The 21617-nt window shown below is 34.6% G+C and overlaps 1 protein-coding gene across 4 annotated transcripts in view; it reads right to left on the bottom strand.

The window, feature by feature from the left end:
* Positions 1 to 2832: 2832 nt before the first annotated feature.
* LOC134243746 (acetyl-CoA carboxylase-like) overlaps positions 2833 to 21617 on the bottom strand; it is a 36991-nt gene continuing 18206 nt past the window's right edge. For 3 of the 4 annotated variants that reach the window (XM_062725986.1, XM_062725987.1, XM_062725988.1), the window contains 29 exons: positions 21340 to 21458; positions 20950 to 21093; positions 20691 to 20802; positions 20364 to 20483; positions 20190 to 20246; positions 19929 to 19970; positions 19640 to 19777; positions 19146 to 19223; positions 18725 to 18814; positions 18326 to 18397; positions 18112 to 18203; positions 17859 to 17970; positions 17243 to 17398; positions 14684 to 14815; positions 14375 to 14506; positions 13837 to 13974; positions 11536 to 11656; positions 11306 to 11403; positions 9964 to 10074; positions 9567 to 9710; positions 8515 to 8635; positions 8305 to 8401; positions 8074 to 8170; positions 7705 to 7840; positions 7159 to 7336; positions 6491 to 6758; positions 5840 to 6010; positions 5385 to 5518; positions 2833 to 3324 (listed from right to left, as the gene is read on the bottom strand). In XM_062725986.1, the coding sequence (XP_062581970.1) occupies positions 3210 to 3324; positions 5385 to 5518; positions 5840 to 6010; positions 6491 to 6758; positions 7159 to 7336; positions 7705 to 7840; positions 8074 to 8170; positions 8305 to 8401; positions 8515 to 8635; positions 9567 to 9710; positions 9964 to 10074; positions 11306 to 11403; positions 11536 to 11656; positions 13837 to 13974; positions 14375 to 14506; positions 14684 to 14815; positions 17243 to 17398; positions 17859 to 17970; positions 18112 to 18203; positions 18326 to 18397; positions 18725 to 18814; positions 19146 to 19223; positions 19640 to 19777; positions 19929 to 19970; positions 20190 to 20246; positions 20364 to 20483; positions 20691 to 20802; positions 20950 to 21093; positions 21340 to 21458 (3525 nt within the window). In that variant the 3' untranslated portion in view covers positions 2833 to 3209. Of the gene's footprint in view, positions 3325 to 4410; positions 4467 to 5384; positions 5519 to 5839; positions 6011 to 6490; positions 6759 to 7158; positions 7337 to 7704; positions 7841 to 8073; positions 8171 to 8304; positions 8402 to 8514; positions 8636 to 9566; positions 9711 to 9963; positions 10075 to 11305; positions 11404 to 11535; positions 11657 to 13836; positions 13975 to 14374; positions 14507 to 14683; positions 14816 to 17242; positions 17399 to 17858; positions 17971 to 18111; positions 18204 to 18325; positions 18398 to 18724; positions 18815 to 19145; positions 19224 to 19639; positions 19778 to 19928; positions 19971 to 20189; positions 20247 to 20363; positions 20484 to 20690; positions 20803 to 20949; positions 21094 to 21339; positions 21459 to 21617 lie in introns of all 4 variants that reach the window. The other variant, XM_062725985.1, reaches the window with a different exon arrangement.

The following is a 21617-nucleotide window of genomic DNA, read 5'->3' as shown; positions in this document are numbered from 1 at the left end:
ATCCATCAAAATTAGAGAACTTGTTGATAAAAGCTTAGAATTGAAACTCAATCGTAAAAATTCTGTTGGAAAGCAAAATGAGTGTATTTCTTTATAAGCAAATTTAACACTGATTTCAATTTGGCATTATCAACAAGGGATCTGAGGTGGCTAAAATTGAATATCCATTCCTTTCTAGATGTTATCACTATCTCTCTTTACATTATAAAACTGCTAAAACCACCTCTCACTTAAAACATAATTTCACCATTTTTTTTTTTGGAAAAATCTCTATGAATTTGCATCTCACTACAATTTCTATAATAAGGTTTCTCTCTTTATTCTTCACTTGCTTAAGTCTTCTTGCCATTCTTTATGCCCTAACACAATAAATACAAAATAACTCTTTCTATTCCATACCTGTCTGAAGAGATTGGGGAAGTGGTCGGCTTTCTCTGCCTTCCTGATGCCCTTCCCTCCCCCTCCCTCTGAGGCCTTGATCATCACAGGAAACCCGATCTTATTGGCCGACTTCAGACCCTCGTCCACGTCGGTGACACACCCCTTCCTGTTGAGGTCCTGGGGCACACTCACTGGCTTATTGTCACTCTTAGAGTAGTTCAGGGTCAGGCCTGGAATGAAAATGGACTGTAAGTTTTCAATTTCTATGGCCTGGGGGAAAAGAGACTACATGTAGTTCATTGAGATTTTTGTGATTGAAGAGATGAATATGAACACGCTTTTGCTTCAATTATTCATGGTTTGTAAATGACATACGTTTTTTATACTGTCTTCAAAAAATGTTGTTTTTTTCATTAATTATTTATTTTTAATAAAATCATTAGTGAATACTGATAAATTTTATAACATACCTGATCCACTCCATGGCATGGTGGGACTTTAGCAGTCTGGGCTACAATAGAGGAGGCAATCTTGTCCCCCAGGGCCACATAGCTACCTCTGGTGGACCTGTTCCAAAAAACAATAGCAGATAACTGTACACCTTATGTGAAACAAGCTACACCAAGATAATGCCTCATACAGATATGACCTTTCACTGTATAGGTTAATAAAAAGAAGTATTTCTTTACAAAATATATTTTAAAATTATTTCTGCAAAATAGATAAAGTGTCTACAGACACTGATACCTAAGAGTGTGTCTTAAAATTGATTAACATTACCAATTAATATGATTCCGTTTTTATAAAGTAGTTCTGGTAACTTGGGATTCTCTGAAGCATGGCCCAGCCAGCCCAAACAGCCTGTAAAACAGAAAAGAGAGTATTTAGTTTACTGGTACATGTATTTACACAGCCAAATTATTATACAGAACAACAACATAAATCAACAATCTGAGTAAACTATAGTTAAAATGTCTTAATTAGTACCGTATATTTAATGAGATCTAGATTTATCATGTGCAGCACTCCCGGATCAAGACTCATCTTCTCTTAGGCCATCCGCCTGTGGAACACCCTGCTACACACAATAGCTGTCTTGCCAACCCTAGGGGCCTTCAAGGCAGGGATCCAGACACCCGAGTCAAGACGACCTTGGTTTTTAATTGTGAATACAGACTTTAAGTGTACAGTCCTTAGTCACTGTATGTACAGAAGTTCCACAATATTCAGTGTACAGTCCTTAGTCACTGTATGTACAGAAGTTCCACAATATTCAGTGTACAGTCCTTAGTCACTGTATGTACAGAAGTTAGACAATATTCAGTCAACAGAGGAATGAGCTTAAGAAGATTTTGTTATTCAGTCATTTATGTGTACCGGTAACATTCACATTAAAGACAGTCTGTGGTCCGGAAGTTTAAGGGTTACTTCACTGAGCCAGGTTCGAGAAAATTCGTTTTCAGCATCTGAGGCACTTAAATTCTAAAGATTTCATTCTTTTGTTCTGATCAAGAGAGTGATAAATCTAATGCATGGTAAAAATCTGGCTGCATTTATTGTGTATGGTGGATTTGCATGCTGGGTAGGGCAGTTATGTGTTAACTTCTGAATTTAAAAGATAACATTCACCATTCTAATGAAAGCTCTGAGGTTTCCAAATAAAGTTTTATGTTACTGTCTTCGTTTTTTTAAATCATTACACAAAAAATTCAGATATTTGTATTTCACTGCTTGTTGTATTAGTATTTCTTTTGCGTGTCAGTATAATATGAGATGAAATCATGTATCAAAGAACACTTCGTTGATAAGATAGACAGTAGCAACAACCAATCAATGTACAGGACTGTAACAACGGATTTAATTGGGTGAGGGACAGACGGACACCTTACTATCGCATAAGCTCATCTGGTCTTCAACCAGTAGAGCTAAAAATAAAGAAACAAAACATTTCAAACTCAAAACCTTTTTTTCAAGAGGATGATGGCAACAAAAAAAGTGATGCAGCCAATCAGAGCATCAAAATGAAAATTTCTATATCGAAAGATAAATGATATTCAGAAACACATAAGGGGTCAGCCCCCTTCTTCCACCACTGTATACTACCAGCCTTTATCTAATTTTAAAAGTTAAAAACTTCCCTCTTTATTATTTGTGTAGCTAAAATGAGATGGAAAAGACAAATGGTCTTTACATATCCTGTCTATATTAGTATAGATAGTTTAGATATCAGATAATATCCTATATCTCTAACCACCTGTTTTAAGTGAAGAAAAAAATAAACAATTAATTCCTACAACATTTTCTTCATTAACCATGAAAGGAAAACAAAAAAAAAAATATGCAATTACTGATATTTTTTTCTTTATTAAAATTCATCACATTACTATGTGAAGCAAAATTACTTTTACATTCAATTATTAAATTTGTGTTCAATGTACCAATTTGAAATTACATTTACTGAAATTCAATGCACACAAATGGACAATTTGTTCTACAGTCAATAAATTAATATTCAGAATATACACAACTTGGTTTAAAAGTGAGCACTATATATGATATTCATCATAGGTAGAGTAATAATAAATTAGTACTAATTAGTACAAAAATAATTACAAACCCTGGTAATGTTCACATATAATACTGAATTGAATTACAAAACGAATTCATAAACAATTCTAATAATTAAGTCATTATGAATGACAGATATGGATTTCATAAAATGCAATTTTATGCAAATTTGATCCAAATTGCACCTAATGATTTCATATGATTGTTAAATAGATATGTTTTTAAATACAATCACTGTTGATTCTAATTGTCCATTCTGGTCACGTGTCCATGTTGGCCAGAATTCTGGAGACCTCTGACCTTTGACTTGAGGTCATGTGTTGTGTGATGTGGACAATAGAATCCATAGCAACCTCTGGATTGTTTTGTATCAAACTGAAAACAATAAGAAAGTGTGTTAATTTTAAAGTAAGCTTAGAGCATTATTTTATCAATTAAAGGGAGACAATCTGAAAATCATATGTCAAAAACCTGATATTTTAGCTAAATTTAATTCACACTGAGAAGAATACAACTATCAGAATTTCTAGACTGTGCAACAAAGCAATAAATTAAGGTTAATTAAACTGATATTTAAATATTAGCATGTTAAGCCTTTCAGTCAGACAGTCTGGTTCCTAATATTGTTAGCATGCTGTTCTTCATCTCTACATGAAGAAATGAAATAATGCTATCAAACCCTACTTGAGCCATTACCTACCTCCTGACATGTTGTAGGACGTGCTCTCTCTGTAGACATCTGATACCTACCTCCTGACTTGTTGTAGGACATGCTCCCTCTGTAGACATCTGATACCTACCTCCTGACTTGTTGTAGGACATGCTCCCTCTGTAGACATCTGATACCTACCTCCTGACTTGTTGTAGGACATGCTCCCTCTGTAGACATCTGATGTTGTCTGATACCTACCTCCTGACTTGTTGTAGGACGTGCTCCCTCTGTAGACATCTGATACCTACCTCCTGACTTGTTGTAGGACTCTGTCTGATGCTCCCTCTGTAGACATCTGATGTTGTCTGATACCTACCTCCTGACTTGTTGTAGGACATGCTCCCTCTGTAGACATCTGATGTTGTCTGATACCTACCTCCTAACTTGTTGAAGGACGTGCTCCCTCTGTAGACATCTGATTCCTACCTACTGACTTGTTGTAGGACATGCTCCCTCTGTAGACATCTGATGTTGTCTGATACCTACCTCCTGACTTGTTGTAGGACATGCTCCCTCTGTAGACATCTGATACCTACCTCCTGACTTGTTGTAGGACATGCTCCCTCTGTAGACATCTGATACCTACCTCCTGACTTGTTGTAGGACATGCTGCTCCCTCTGTAGACATCTGATGTTGTCTGATACCTACCTCCTGACTTGTTGTAGGACATGCTCCCTCTGTAGACATCTGATATCTACCTCCTGACTTGTTGTAGGACATGCTCCCTCTGTAGACATCTGATACCTACCTCCTGACTTGTTGTAGGACGTGCTCCCTCTGTAGACATCTGATGTTGTCTGATACCTACCTCCTGACTTGTTGTAGGACATGCTCCCTCTGTAGACATCTGATGTTGTCTGATACCTACCTCCTGACATGTTGTAGGACATGCTCCCTCTGTAGACATCTGATACCTACCTCCTGACTTGTTGTAGGACATGCTCCCTCTGTAGACCTACCTTCTGACTTGTTGTAGGACGTACTCACTCTGTAGACATCTGATGTTGTCTGATACCTACCTCCTGACTTGTTGTAGAACGTGCTCCCTCTGTAGACATCTGATGTTGTCTGATACCTACCTCCTGACTTGTTGTAGGACATGCTCCCTCTGTAGACATCTGATACCTACCTCCTGACTTGTTGTAGGACATGCTCCCTCTGTAGACATCAGATACATACCTCAAGACTTGAAGACGGAGGTGCTCCTTCTGTAGACATCTGATGTTGTCTGATACCTACCTCCTGACTTGTTGTAGGACATGCTCCCTCTGTAGACATCTGATACCTACCTCCTGACTTGTTATAGGACGTGCTCTCTCTGTAGACATTTGATGTTGTCTGATACCTACCTCCTGACTTGTTGTAGGACATGCTCCCTCTGTAGACATCTGATGTTGTCTGATACCTACCTCCTGACTTGTTGTAGGACATGCTCCCTCTGTAGACATCTGATGTTGTCTGATACCTACCTCCTGACTTGTTGTAGGACATGCTCCCTCTGTAGACATCTCATGATATCTACCTCCTGACTTGTTGTAGGACGTGCTCCCTCTGTAGACATCTGATACCTACCTCCTGACTTGTTGTAGGATGTGCTCCCTCTGTAGACATCTGATACCTACCTCCTGACTTGTTGTAGGATGTGCTCCCTCTGTAGACATCTGATACCTACCTCCTGACTTGTTGTAGGACATGCTCCCTCTGTAGACATCTGATACCTACCTCCTGACTTGTTGTAGAACGTGCTCCCTCTGTAGACATCTGATGTTGTCTGATACAGCATTGTCTATACTGTCCTCACGGATTTGTTCTGTCAACCACTCCACCATAGCTTTGTCATCCTCCCATAGATAGGCCTACAATGTCATTGAGAGGTCAGAAGATTATCTAGATTATAAAACCCTAATACAGCATGCACAATTACCCTGAATTTTTTTTTTTATCTGATACATTTAATATTACACACTTTTCAAAATTCAAGGTTAATTAGTAACAAAATATGTCTCTTCTTCTCTTTTTAAAACTAGAATAGTGCATGTTTGGACAATCAGAAAATCACAACAATCAATTAATTGTGAAGTTTTAAGTCTGAAAATCATTTAATATATTGTGAATCACTAAATTTACTTGTTTACATTAAATCGTGAATATAACTAGAATATAACTTATCTACTTACATTGACAGTGCCCCTGTCCTCTACAAACCAGCGATGTAACATGGAGTTGAGCTCCCCCTCCCCGACGTTCTGTGTGAACTGCTTCATCTTCTTCTTCAGCTGCCTTTCTAATAGACGCCTCTTCAAGTGCCAGTAGAAGAACTCACGGCTCTTCTGCCATTTAAGAATGTCCTGTGTGACAAACATTAAATCATTGAGTAATTTTATGAATTTGACCTATGAAAAGGTCGGATGTAGTTTTCAGAAAAAAAAAATTTTGACTTTAGAACAATATTTTGTGTTTTAAATTTTCATGATTGATTGCTGCCAATCAGACATAGAGAGAAATCGTCAGGGTTCTATATTCTCATCTGTGAAAACACTACCCAAGGCAAAAGCTAAAGTGAAGTTTAGATATCACAGAAAGACAGTTGAAAATTCAAATGAAATTCAATAAGCCATTCTTTGTTTTGAAGATATAAAAATACCAAACAAATAAATTTTTATAAAATAATTTACATCTTATATATTATATGTGTACACCACACAATGTGAAAAATAATCATAATAAAATCTTTGAATGCTTTCACATTATATCATGAATATGCATTATCAGAAAAATTTATGACTTCAAATTACTTCTTTTCAATTATCTCACTGAATTACACTCACAGTAATAACCCCCATTTCCTCCATTCTCCCTGGAGTGTCATGGAGGTCAGCGAACTGTATCGCTACCTGGTGGTACATGGGGAGTAACTTTTCCTGGCGAGCTGCCAGCTGTTTCTGGAGCTCCTCCTTCTCGTCCGGATTCAGCTGGGGACTGGTCAGTTTCTCCACGATCTGGCGACACGTCTGGTCCAATCTTTGTATGGTCTTCTCTAGATCCTTCCTCCTAAACTTGATTTCTACGGTTCCCTCTGGCTCAAGGACACCTCCCCTAGAATAAAATCGTCACAATCATTTAGACTGTACATTTAGGGAGAAAGTATGGTAGACTTGAAATGAAATAAATTTAAACATTTTCTTTCCTTTTCTTTTTATCTTTTTTATGAGTAAATATGTGAATGATAGTATTTAATTTTTTTTTTTAATTCATACAGTATTATATTTTATGCACAAATGGGCAGCAGGAAAAACCTATTTTAGCCCTCTACCTACAAAGGAGGCACACATGATAGTACATTATAATAATCAAGCCATATTTATTTATACAAATATTTTTTGCCTTGGTATCTTTGAATAATTTTCTTAGTTTCTCCATGCAGCTAAGAGAAGAATTTCATTCAGTTACTTCAATGTTCACTTCTCTTTTTAAATCCTCAATCAAAACTTCATACCTGCTGAGTTCATCCGCATACATTTCCATGTGGGTGGGGTTGATTGTTGGGTCCACCACTACCCAGGCTCCACCCCTCAGCTCAGCATAAGGGGGTATGTAAATCATAATGGGTTGATTATATTCTGTGAGGGCATCCACAATGTAGGAGCCAAACTTCAGAACCTGGTCGTGCATATCTGAAAATTTGAACAAGTCATTTAATGTAAGATTGTAATAGTTGTTCAATAAATGTTTCAATATTTACCATTAAACAATCAAGTTATAAATGTCACATTTACTGTAAGTATTAAATCATATAAATTACCAAGAAAAAATATACATGTAGGTAAGGCATCTGTCATTCATAAACAAGTTTCTAAAAATGCTGCACCATATTTTAAACTCATGCTCAACATAAAATTTTCAGTCAGCTACTGTACAGTAAAAAAACCTTTCAAGATTTTGTATCAAAATCCTTCCATGAGATTAATTTGAACAAAATACCAAAGCTACGTATCAAAAATTCATAAATCCATGATTTTCTGACTTTATTAACATGCTGTACCTTTCATTCCACCTGAGAATCCTCTCCAGTTAGCAAACACCATGAGAGGGAGGTCCTCTCTGTTGAAGTCCTTAATGGCCTGAGCTGTCTTATAGGCCGAGTCAGGGAACCATACCTGACCAGCTTGTTGTATCACCTACAAGTGCAATTTCATTTAAACAATATTTCATTTTTAAAGTCTCGTACTTTTAACAAGAATCCTCGGTTTAAAATCCTATCTTTAAAAAAAAATTCTAATTTAATCATAATTTGGAGCAAATTTTTTTTTTTTACAAAAATACTCAGTTTTAGTTTATCATAGTTTTGACATAATTCTCTAATAATACACTTGATGACTGTACAAAGGAAAATAAGGATTTTAATCTGTACCTTGGTCTCAGAGTCCAGATTGGCTGGGTCAGCTGGTATAGTCATTTCTACTGTCCTGGTCTCTACACAAATCACCCCCACAGGGATCCCGCCCAACCTGTAATACACACATAAAGGTATTACAGCTCATAATTTCCTCTTCCTTTGATATATGTTTATTTAATACTTCTTGGATTTAGAATAATATAATATACAGCAACTGAAACAGTAAATGCATAAAGGGAGACAAACCTTGCTCGACCTGTGACCACTGTTTGTGCCCAAGGCTGTAGGATTTCATGGAAAGACTTGTGATCAAAGAAACCTTTCTGCCAGGAATTCTTATCATCTACAATAAACACAGCATTAATTGATATTAAAAGGTATTACAATATTTATTCTTCAATAAAAGTTTTAGCATTAATCCACTGACCTTGCTATTAATAAAAACTTTTGGATTACCTGGATTTTGTCTGCCATTCAGCATCCACCTGGGATCGTAGGGAGCCTTTGTGGGGATGAAGTCCACCGGTCTGTCTATAGGATCCCCTGTATCTAGTACTGGTAATGGGGAGCCTTTACACTGAAACAATAATCCAGATAAATTATACTCAGTGACTAGCCTCTAGTAAACTAAAACCATAATTCACTGACAGATAAAATACAGTCTACCTCTGTAAAAGTGTAACAACAAATACTGTGAATATTTTTATGTGCCCGGATCGATAGATCCCGGGCGTATATTGTTTTTGTCCTGTCTGTTTGTCTGTTTATCTGTTTGTCTGTTTGTCTGTTTATCTGTTTGTCTGTTTATCTGTTTGTCTGTTTGTCTGTTTGTCTTTCTGTCTGTTGTCAACTTTAACCTTCGCCATAACTTTTGAACCATAAGAGATATTTGACTTCATATTTGGTATGCATACTCCACTAATAAATTCCTTTCAAATGACATCAAGGTCAATGACCTTGTGACCTTGACTGTGACCTATATGCTAAAAATAGCTTTTTTCCACTGTTTGTCATAACTTTTGAACCATAGGAGATAGGGACTTCATATTTGGTATACTTACTCCACTAATAAAGTCCTTTCAAACGTCGACAAGGTCAATGATCTTGTGACCTTGTCTGTGACCTATATGCTAAAAATAGCTTTTTACACTTTTTGCCGTAACTTTTGAACAATAGGAGATAGGGACTTCATATTTGGTGTGCATACTCCACCCATTAAATTCTTTCGAATGACACCAAGGTCAATGACCTTGTGACCATGCCTGTGACCAATATGCTAAAAATAGATTTTTTGAACTTTGTTGCCGCCGGGCGCATAGTGTTTCACAAACACATCTTGTTTTCTCTTTACAAATAAAGTTTTTCTGTTGATTCTCCAGTGACAGTTACTAAAATGTAAAGTACCTTAGTATACTGTGTCAGTGAATTTTTTTTATTATAAAGAAAGTGTTTTCTGTCAATCATCTTTTACTCCATTCTCTTGTGACAGTTATAACACTGGACAATACCTTAGGCATATATGACAGCCACTTGATGATTTTGTAGACACCCTCGAAGTCATCAGCTGTTACGTCGTGTGTGACTCCGTTTGTGTACATGATCTGGATTCCTCCCAGCTGATTGTTACTGGTGTACACCTCCTTACCAAGCACCTGTGTTTAAATTAACAGTGACATTAATTAAAACTTTTTTTATACCCTTCAAGTTACTTTCTTATATCTTACAATAGTATATGCAACAACTTCAGGACTGATAAATTGCAAGTGTGAGGATGACAAAATATCATATGTTTTGGCTATTCCTTTTTATTGAAGACACTCATTTATCTCTGCATTAATTGTAGTTCAGAACTTTATATACTGAGCAAACTACAAAGTGTCTTTCATCTCTAAGAAACTGCCATACCTTGTTAAGTGCACCTGCACCAGTGAGGATGATGTGGGAGTTCTCCACCTGTATAGTTCTCTGTCCAAGTCTGACAAGATAGGCACCTATACCTATAGCTCGACAGGTAACCTAAATATAGAACAATCTGTAAGCTATAAAACCAGATAGGCACCTATACCTATAGCTCTACAGGTAACCTAAATATAGAACAATCTGTAAGCTATAAAACCAGATAGGCACCTATACCTATAGCTCGACAGGTAACCTAAATATAGAACAATCTGTAAGCTATAAAACCAGATAGGCACCTATACCTATAGCTCGACAGGTAACCTAAATATAGAACAATCTGTAAGCTATAAAACCAGATAGGCACCTATACCTATAGCTCGACAGGTAACCTAAATATAGAACAATCTGTAAGCTATAAAACCAGATAGGCACCTATACCTATAGCTCGACAGGTAACCTAAATATAGAACAATTTGTAAGCTACAACAAACTAGATAGGCCCCTATACCTATAGCTCGACAGGTAACCTAAATATAGAACAATCTGTAAGCTATAAAACCAGATAGGCACCTATACCTATAGCTCGACAGGTAACCTAAATATAGAACAATCTGTAAGCTATAAAACCAGATAGGCACCTATACCTATAGCTCGACAGGTAACCTAAATATAGAACAATCTGTAAGCTATAAAACCAGATAGGCACCAATACCTATAGCTTGACAGGTAACCTAAATATAGAACAATCTGTAAGCTACAACAATCCAGATAGGCACCTATACCTATATCTCGACAGGTTACCTAAATATAGAACAATCTGTAAGATACAAACCAGATAGGCACCTATACCTATAGCTCGACAGGTTACCTAAATATAGAACAATCTGTAAGCTACTCATTAATCAGATAGGCATGTATACCTATAGCTCGACAGGTTACCTAAATATACAACATTCATATATAGTCCTAAAGTCAGAGCTAATCTGTAGGGCCTTCCAATATGGATCCCCTTTTGCATTTCCTAAATTCTTTTTTCAGCCTTTAAATTAGTTTCATTCCATTAGTAACAATAAAGCAGTAAAGGTTTTAAAATTAAACACTCAAGAATTTTTCACTCATATGGAGACGTCACCGTATGCTGGTGAAGGGCTTCAAATTTTGACCTTTACTCGGCACTCAGGGCCATTGAGCAATGAGGGATCTTTATCGTGCCAATGCCTGCTCCTGACAAGAGGCCTCGGTTTTTAAGGTCTCACTAAGAGAACTGTTACAGCCATTTATGACTGCTTTTTGGTCCAAATGATGTTTTATGAATAAAATATTTTTTTTAAATCAAGCATGTACTTACCAAATTGATTGTAATGATATCGTTGTAAGCTATAGATGACTCCCCGGCAATCATTCCTGACCCTCTTAAATTCTCTACCCCCAGTCCTTCCTCTCTCCCTGTAAATATAACAAACATTGAATTTATAGAGCAGATGAAAACAGAACAGAATAGAACATTGTTCTGACAATCATCAACCTTAGACTCAAGTTTAAGATGTTCTCACTGGTCAAATTAAATGAAGTCCTTACCTATGACGTCAATAATTTTATATCTGGGTTCTCCCTCATCTTCTATTAGTTCAGCATGGACGGAATTCATGGCACTAACTTTCTTAAAATCTACAGGGGTCAGGTAAAGGTATTTAAATCCCTAGAAACAAAACAAAATTGTCTCAATAGAATACAAATGTAAGCAAGAATTACTGTTTTAAGGACCTCAAACAAAGTAACCTCATCTCTGTGTACTTTTTCAATGTTGACTTTTGTATGCAGTAAAATATGCTTAATATAGGTATGCACAGGCATCAAGCAATTTGAGTCTTTATGAACAACATTTCTTATATTTTTATGTTGACTACATATGATACTTTTTTAACGTCTGGGAATGAAAAAATCTTCACTTTAATAATGAATTCCTTATAAGGCCAAAAAAAAAAAAAACCTGTGTTTCCGGTAACCCGACCGACCCTAATTTTATGCGCCGACCCTAGCACTTTTTATTGCAAATCCGGATTATGTACCTAATTTGTTCTAAAACTACAGTCTTCAAAACGCGCGCAGTTAAAAAGGCACTTGTAACAGATAAATAAAAACGTCTTTTCAAGCATTTTAGAATTATACATGCATAGATAATAGATCTTTTCCCATTAGATCGTTCCCTCCTTCACCCTTTAATGACGACTTTTGACACTTAGCATCCAACCCTTAATGAGACTTTTGACCGCATGTTGACACGTGTGTATATTTTCATTGTTGATTTGATTGAAATTACCGCTTGTTTATAAATTATCAGAGCACTAACAATAGATGATTGCATCATACTACAGTTGGAAATCACATGATTTACTTGTGTAAAAAAAAACAAGAATCTCGGAAAGTCCCACCAAAATTCAAAATGGCGGAGTTACTTACGATGTTTTTTTTGAGCATATAACTCCGTCAATACGCAATATTTTCTCATCCAGTAGAGCATTACATGAAATTCAAGCTATCAACTACATATTTCTTGAAAGGTTTGATAATTATAATGATCTATACGTGTAATATACTTCAATATAAGATACGAAAATTTTGTGAAGTTCGGGACCTCGCAGTGCAGATTTCGTTACCAGTTTCTCAGAAATTCAGAAGATATCTTCCATTTTACACATATTTATAAATGTAAAGGTGTTGATAATAATTATTTAAATAGAACTTGATCATTTAAATAATCAAAAACGTTTAGAAATCAAGTTTTATCATGCAACTTTGAAAATTTGTTGGCGAGATTGACATTGTGGTATCACCAGAATTATTGATTTCTGATGAATCAAACTTATAAAATGGATAATAATTTAACCATTAATTATATCATCACATATAAATTTCATAGTTTTTAAAGAAAATTTTGGCATATTTGTTTAAAATATCTATTTTGCGATTTACACCTGCCTTCACCTGAATTATTTATTTATAGAAAATTACAATAAAAATTCTGTAAATAGATGAGAAAAAATTAATTTATTACGAATCCAATGATATATAATACACAGCATAAAAGAAATATTTTGACCCCTATTAGCATGATTAGTTCAGTTTTAAAATGCACTCCAATTCATTTAAAACGCTGTAAGGGGCAGCCACTAGGCAAACACTCCAGGGATATGGCTAGTGTGTCAAATTGTGGCCCTAGATGTATTGCATCACTTATTTTATATGTGCATATCTCAACTCCAAGTCCACCACATGTTGTCATTGGGTTTAAGCTCAAGAAATGTCCACATTCATACGAAATTACTGCAATATATAACTTTCTTTGGCACTGGACTGTGGGAAATTTATTTGGAGATAGTCATAATCTTGAAGCTATCAACGGCTGTTTAACTCGGACATTATTGGCCGTGAAAGAAATGGATATTAACTATGTCTTTACATGTAATGATAATGAGGTCGAGGTAGAAGTAGGCCTGAAAAACAATGTTGAATTCTTTATTTTACTTTTCTTGATAAATGTGACAAAATTTCATTATTAAATTGAAATTAAAATTCAAATGTCTTTTTCTGTAAATCAATTTCTTGCAATTGGTTCTGCTATCTACCTCTAGAAAACAAAATATTACTTGTTAATATTTAATAGCATATACAGTTTACCTAAAAAACAGTCGAATATAATGTTCACTTAAAATAAAAAGTAAAAGTAAAAAAAAAAGTAATTGCCTACCTACCCTAATTTTGAGGGACATGTTACCGGAAACACACATTTTTTTTTTTGGCCTAAGCATGTTCAGCATAACCATGTTTTAGTGTATATCATCGGTGGTAAGTATATAAGCTAAGCCTTTAAAAAGTTACCTTTTCTATATCTTTGGGGTCATTCCAGGCCACCTTAAACAGATGTTTGATCTCCTCAGCTAGCCCTATCCTGGCTCCACTGTTAGCCGAGATGAAGATTCGGGGAAGGCCCTCTCTCCTGGCTTTCTCTGAGGCTTTCTGAAAGGTGATTTTCAAATGGCTAAAAATATGGATCTGGCTAAGAAATCTTTGATTTTTCACCCAGAAATGAAATTTTAAAGTAATCATTACATAGTCTTCAACAGTCAACAGAGAATGCTCACTCCTCCAAGGCACCTGATTCCACCTCTGGAATTTCCAGATTCCATTTCACAGATAGGTATTGTTTATATTAGACTTTTTTTAAATCAATCATTTTTTATTATATTTCATTTTCCAACTTTAATGAGCTTTATGATACTGGATGATACTGTAAATGTACATGAATGCCGTGCAGTCATTGGGTATGGCGTAATCATTATCTGGCACTACAGAGGTCCGAGCGGTGCATTGTATTTATAAATATGAAAGCTCACTTTTTAAAGTACACATACAGTACCTTAAACAGGAGATCCTCCACAGGTCCAAATGAACCAATCTTGTATGTGATGTCATTAGATATAACAATGATGTCACGACCTTCAGGGCATTCTGGTGTCTTCAAGGTCATCTGCCAGGCCACCATTCCAATCTGAAAGGTAAAATGTCCAACAGAGGATAACATTCCAATCAAGCATAATATCAAGAGATTTACTTTCCAGACGTGAACAGAAAACAGATTGGTATCAATACTACAGTCTAACCTCGTTTTCCCCTGGCAGTCTGTTCTGTTTACACAGATCTATATGTATCAGTATTACAGTCTAACCTCATTTTCTCCTGGCAGTCTGTTCTGTTTACACAGGTTGTTGTCTTTATCCAGGACCAGCTCTATACAACTGAAGGCATCAGCTGGAATCTTGTTCTCCTCTCTGTGATCCTTCCAAAACTTCTGTAAGGCCTGAAACACAGAATAACAAAGTCATAACAACAAAACTTCTGTAAGGCCTGAAAAACAGAACAACAAAACTTCTGTAAGGCCTTAAATACAGAACAAAAAAGTAGGGATGTCAACGAATATTCGAATAATCGAATATTCATTCGATGAGTTGATATTCGAATATAAATTTATGATTTGAATATTCGTTTTTAAGTATTCAAGCATTAAAAAGAGAGAAAAAACCTTGCAAGTTTATCGGAAATTGAACCAAGTTCGTACAAAATTATAAAATCTATTAGAGTAATTTATTTATTTGTTCACTTAAGTAGCGATATAATCGTTTCCAGTACTAACAATCAGCTTGCATTATTGTAAGGAAACGGTTTTACAGTAAACACACGGACCCCTTGTTTATGCAAATATCATTAAAAATCATTATCAAGAAATTATAATAGGCAAAAAATAATTGCTTGTAATAATTCACCATTAGATCTTCTAGCTATTCCCACTTTTTAAAAATCTCAATTCCACCTATTCCCACTTGTAAATAACAAAAGATGTTTTGATAAGTTAATTTGTTTTTACTGTAATTAGAATAATTACATCCCATCATAGTTATAACTGTATTTTACCTGTATTTTGTACATTTTAAGACAGAAAATAAATATATTTATCTAAAAAAATATATATATTTTATCAGAAAAAAATGCATATAAATATTTATTTAAATTGAAAAAAAAATAAATATATGAAAAAAAAACATATAAATAACTAAAGTTGTAATATAAAATAAATAGTTTAACAGAAAAATATACTTTAAAGTCTGTACTTAAATTCATTGAAATATATACTTAGTCAAAATGTTTAAATTTATTAAATTTTTCTTTAAGGCCTAAAATAGTTATTTAAATCCAAGTCAAAAAGATCAATGAAAGTTTATGTAAAATTCATTGGTTTACAAACAGTCCCCTAACAACAGTGGTGTAATAATTACTGTTTTCACAGTCATGATATGTTTATTCGGCAAATTATTTGTTTACACAAAAATTCAACCTACTCCCACATGAAATTTTACCTTTTTCTACCTGATTTTCAAAAAGTGGGAATAGGTAGAATGAACCCTTTTCTGATTGGTATAAATCTGGAACATACTAAAGAATCTTCTGAATTTTCAAAAAAGCAATCATTACATTTTGGATGTATACTATTCAATATTTTTATTTATAAAAATTTAATTGCAGTGCATTTACCGAAATATACATGAGTTTTATTCCAAAATAATAGCAAAAAACCTATACTACTTGACAGGAGGTTGAAAATTCTGTAAGGCCAAGGTGTATTTATTTTATCGACATATTCGAATATATTCGAAACAACAAAATTCTGTCAATTATTGACAATTTTGACATCCCTAACAAAAAAGTCAAAACAACAAAACTTCTGTAAGGTCTAAAATACAGAACAACAAAGTCATAACAACAAAACTTTTGTAAGGCCTGAAATAAAGAACAAGAAAGTCAACACAATAAAACTTCTGTAAGGCCTGAAATACAGAACAACAAAGTCAAAACAACAAAACTTCTGTAAGGCCTGAAATACAGAACAACAAAGTCAAAACAACAAAACTTCTGTAAGGCCTGAAACACAGAACAACAAAGTCAAAACAACAAAACTTCTGTAAGGTCTGAAATACAGAACAACAACAGTCAAAACAACAAAGCTTCTGTAAGGCCTGAAATACAGAACAACAAAGTCAAAACAACAAAACTTCTGTAAGGCCTGAAACACAGAACAACAAAGTCAAAACAACAAAACTTCTGTAAGGCATGAAATACAGAACAACAAAGTCAAAACATCAAAACTTCTGTATGGCCTGAAATACAACAACAACAAAGTTAAAACAACAAAACTTCTGTAAGGCCTGAAAAACAGAACAACAAAGTCAAAACAACAAAACTTCTGTAAGGCCTGAAATACAGAACAACAAAGTCAAAACAACAAAACTTCTGTAAGGCCTGAAATACAGAACAACAAAGTCAAAACAACAAAACTTCTGTAAGGCCTGAAAGAGAGAGACATGATTCAAAACAGTCATCCTACAACAGCTAAACTTCTGTTGATTGATTGATTTGAACATATTTTATTTTAATATAATTACAATGGGATTGAGCACAAACTTCTGTTACTCATCACCTTTCTATTATTTATTTAATTATGAAATATGTTGAAAAAATTAGATAAATGGAAGCAGGTATTTTTGATTGAAAAAAATAAAAATTGATAACATTGGGACTTAATTTTCTTGTTCCAAAAGTAACCATTATATAACATTGTCTGTATAAAAATTTTTTCTTGAGGATTTCAATATCCTTGATAATTGTTGTCATAATGTTGCTTTCTCAGTAGGTGTTTTATCTTATATTATAGCCATGTCAATTTCTGTGATACCTGAGTGAACATTCCTGGAAAATCATAGACATAAGTTGTTCCGCTTGACTGGGCCTGGAATCTCTTTAGCTGTAGATGGTCCTTTGTGGGGTAGGGGGTGCTGATCAGTAGACCGTGAAGGGCCCCTTGTTTTGTTCCATAGGCTTCAAACATCACCTACAAAATGTATTCAAGAGTTTGATAAAAAGGCTTAAATCTAAACAAGGATAAAATACATGTATCAAGAAACCTCAAATGCTCATAAAATACAATTCCAAAATGATGTCAAACTCTTGTAAAATTTAAAACCCCTTATTTACTCTGAAAATATGACCTTGACCTGATATGAAGTCTTGAACTGAACAGTTCGTATGTATGTTGCATTTTTTGACATTGTTCAAATAAATTATCAATACAATATTTAAATGTGGAAAATGTATATGGCAGGCAAAGAATACTAAAAACAATATATTGCCCTTAACTTCCCCAACCCACTTACTACACATTTATCTACATACCCCAACTCTTCTCAGATTTTTTTTTACATGATTCAGCTTAATTGGTACAAATTAACTGAACATGCAGAAAATGTCATTAAAGTGCAAGTAAAAACAGACTGATAAACTGAAAGCCATACTTGTCCCATGTTAGGATCTGTGACCTCCCTATACATGCTCATGTCCAAGTAATATCCACTCTCATTGGTCAAAAACAGACGAATAGGAATGCTTGTATCACTAGATGCAAACCTAAAACATTCCAAAATATTTGTTGTATGTTAAAAGCTTTTCCAGAATTTTCGTCTTTAGAGCTAAATATCCATTGTACATGTGTTTACAACCAAAACTATTTGTCTCATAAGAAGTTTGAGAATTAAGAAGTAGACTTACTTGATTGTGAATTTGAGCTCAGCATTGAGAACTCTCATCTTCATGAGACGACTGCCGTATCTCATCACCATAGCTCTGACTGTCTCCTCCAGCTGTTGAGATATAATGACACATGGTAATGGTGAATAGACAATGGTAATAACCAGAAATGGAAAGAAAATGAGGGGTATTTATATTCAAACATGAGTATATTATATGGTAATGTTGAATTTACCTTGCCTGGTTCTGGAATGGTCAGAGTTGGTGCAAAGTTCAGGAATATGTGATTACAGTCAGTCTTCTTAGACTGAAATTATAACACAAGATCTATTTAGTATCATGAATGTTGATTCCGATACAAACTGAAAACATCATTATGGTCAATTCTGAAATACTTTGAAATTGCTAATTCTAGTTGGAAAAGGGGGGGAGTAATTTTCTCTTTTCAAGTATGATGAGATAAAAAAAATTATGTCCTCCAGAAAATTCGAACTTTCAAACTCCAGTACCATAATTGTTTATTTACATTAACCATTAATTTCTCCCTCAAATGAACCAATATTTTTTCTCAAACCAATAAAATTAAATCAATGAAAATAAGTGAATTTACAGGACTTTATCAACCCTAACTCACCAGTGGATGGGAGAATGCCACTTCTAATGAATCCAACGCCTCAAGGAGGGTTCTCTCTGCTTCATTTTGTAAGTACTCAAAAGAGGCCTCCTAATGAAAAAAATCATTAAAGATTTGTCAGTACAGTGTAACTAAAGGCCTGTCTTTGTTTGAAAAAGAGTATAAACAGTTCATATGATGCCAACTACAAACACATAAATATATATGACAACTCTGACAAGGAACACTTTGTTCAGATAGATTTTTTGCTTATTGTAAAATTTTAAATAAAGGGAAGGAAAATAAAGAAGTGCACAATGCATGAACACAAGATGGTACAGATCATACAATATCTTGTAAATTTCCTGCATCAAAACAAATTTATTTTCTTCTTGAAAAGAATAACTTTTTTGTTCATAATTATTGTTGTGTGTAATGTTACCTTGGTGACGAGGTCAGAGTGCCTGATGATGACCCTCACAAAGAATCTGTAATCCGTCACTTCCTGTCCCGCTGCCACCTGTTATACAATAAACAAATAAGTTTATGATGCAGGTAACCCTGAAAAACAATTGTAATCCGATTGTCCAGACAATAAACAAAACATTTATAAGGCAAGTTACACAGAGTTATTTCCCTTTGAAGATTGTTGGATACAATTCCCCCTTTAATGCCACCTGTTATCAACTTTGATTTAGAAGGCAAGTCTGCAACTTTTGAAATTTTTACAATCAACTTTGTTCAATTTCCCACAAATTTTTCAATGTAATTTCAACAAATTAATTTAAAAAAAATAATATGATTTCAAGAAGATTAGACATATTTATTAACTAATTCTAAAACAATTGACTTGTTTACATGTGAAGTAGGCTTTTATATTAATTACATGTACTGTAAGAGTTCTCTCCCTTTAATCAGAACTGAGTTAAATTCTACCTTAGCTTTTCCCAGGTATAGATGCATCTTGTAGTTGTTGGTCTGAATGGCCTCCAGGTCAAAGTTCCTCAGTCTGTTGATCTCCATCTGGAAGGCCAGAGCGGGCTCTAAATGTCGGTAAATCCTGTCCTCACCAAACTAAAAATAAATAATGGTGATTATCATAGTCTAAATTATTCAAAGGAACAAGACATTTCTTGAAAAACATAATGTGTTGTTTTCATGTGTTTTATTTATATCATTAAAGGTATAAACGATTCTTTTTGTTACCATGTTGTCATTTACTTACATCAAATTTGGCACGATATGTGAAATATTTTGGGGAACTTCTCTAAAAGAGAAAATAAAATTCAAGTTAATCATAAATGTAATTAAATACATACATCAATTGCTTTATACATACAACATTTGTAAATTGTAACACATTATTTTTTAAGTTCAATCACACTGAAAGCATTCAATTTTAGACCTACCCTATAACTATCATTTTGAAAGCTAAGGCTATGTACCCTAAAGAAATAACAGTGAAAAAGTTCATTTTGAGACTTACCCTACAGTAGACTAGGAATGTGATTCTTCTGATGGCCTTCTCACACAAATATTGCTCCTAAAAATATCACAAAACACAACTTCCAATTATCTCAAACTAAACTCATAATAGATTTATAAAAGAGAATTGCAGCTTTATAATTCATTATTTGTATTCTGTGAATTTAGTCCACACCCTCTCTTTACAAAAATCCTGGAACTTGACAGCCAGGGCATTGTCGTCGTACTTCTCCTTCTTGCTGAATTTAATTCCTACGTTGATGATATGGATAGGTTCATCTGGATCTGAGGAACTCTGTAAAGAAAATTATCAACATTGGTTGTCTGGCACCTTTAATGGATAATTTACATCATTTATTATACACTATGAATGGTTTCACAGCAAGATATTATACTGAAACATATGCAGCAGGTGATGCAACTTAGTATTTTTTAAAGACTTTTAAAACTTTTTTCCTTTCTGCTTTTTTTCTTATCAGAAGGTACAGTAAGTAAGACTGACATGAAGAGAGATGGAGTCCTCATTGCCGGCGGGACTCTTGGCCAGTATAGTGGGACTGCTAGGTGGGCTGTCTGACTCCACTGTAAAGCACTCCAACACCTGCTCAAAGTGGCTACAAAAAAAAGCATTTTTTTTTTTAATCTTTTATAAACATGAAATATTTATTTTTTAATTAAAAGATGATATATATGAACAGCTGAAATAATGTCTGATATATTGCTTTCTTTTAAACTTTGGTATTTTGTCAGACACTACTCACATTTCGAATTCTGCCATGGAGTTAAATGAGGCCATGATGCCCATTCTCTGACAGGTGGGCGGTTCCTCCAGCTGATCAATGTGGGCCTCAGGGTCTGACAGACCCGACACCTTGTCACTGCTGTCATAGCGCATCACCATCAGTCTGACAATTAACACAACAATTAACCAGTTTACTGATTCATAATCAAAATAGATACCTCCCTTACTCTTAGTAATGTACATTGTGGAATTATACTTTTGAGCAGTGACAAAACAAAGTGCAGAATTTGAAACTGTAATTTGATCTTAATTACCTAAATGACCAGAAAACAGAAAAATTTCAAATGTCTGATTCAAAATTTTTTATTTTCATTTATTTAACTTGTCTAATGTCTTCATAATCATTTACCTGTTGGGGTGTGACCGGGGAAGGAGGAACCTGAATTCCACCATTGACATGTCCCCGTTAAGTTCTCTGTGTTGGAGACAGTTCACCTCATACGTAATGTACGCTCTCCTTATGTACACCTACATTATAATATATTACAGCATTTACAAAATCATGTTTATAAAAGTGCAATGAAAAGTAAAAAGTCAACTTTTAAAGTTCTTGGACCCTCTCTGCTAAGAGAGATAACTCTCACCAGATATGAAATTCCTTTAAAAACTGTCAAATTTTTCAGATTT

This window comes from Saccostrea cucullata, unplaced genomic scaffold (assembly GCF_032062105.1).
Source record: "Saccostrea cucullata isolate Sc308-1 unplaced genomic scaffold, CSIRO_AGI_Scuc_v1 ctg2379, whole genome shotgun sequence".
NCBI lineage: Eukaryota > Metazoa > Mollusca > Bivalvia > Ostreida > Ostreidae > Saccostrea > Saccostrea cuccullata.
This window is presented reverse-complemented; position numbering and strand designations above follow the sequence as displayed.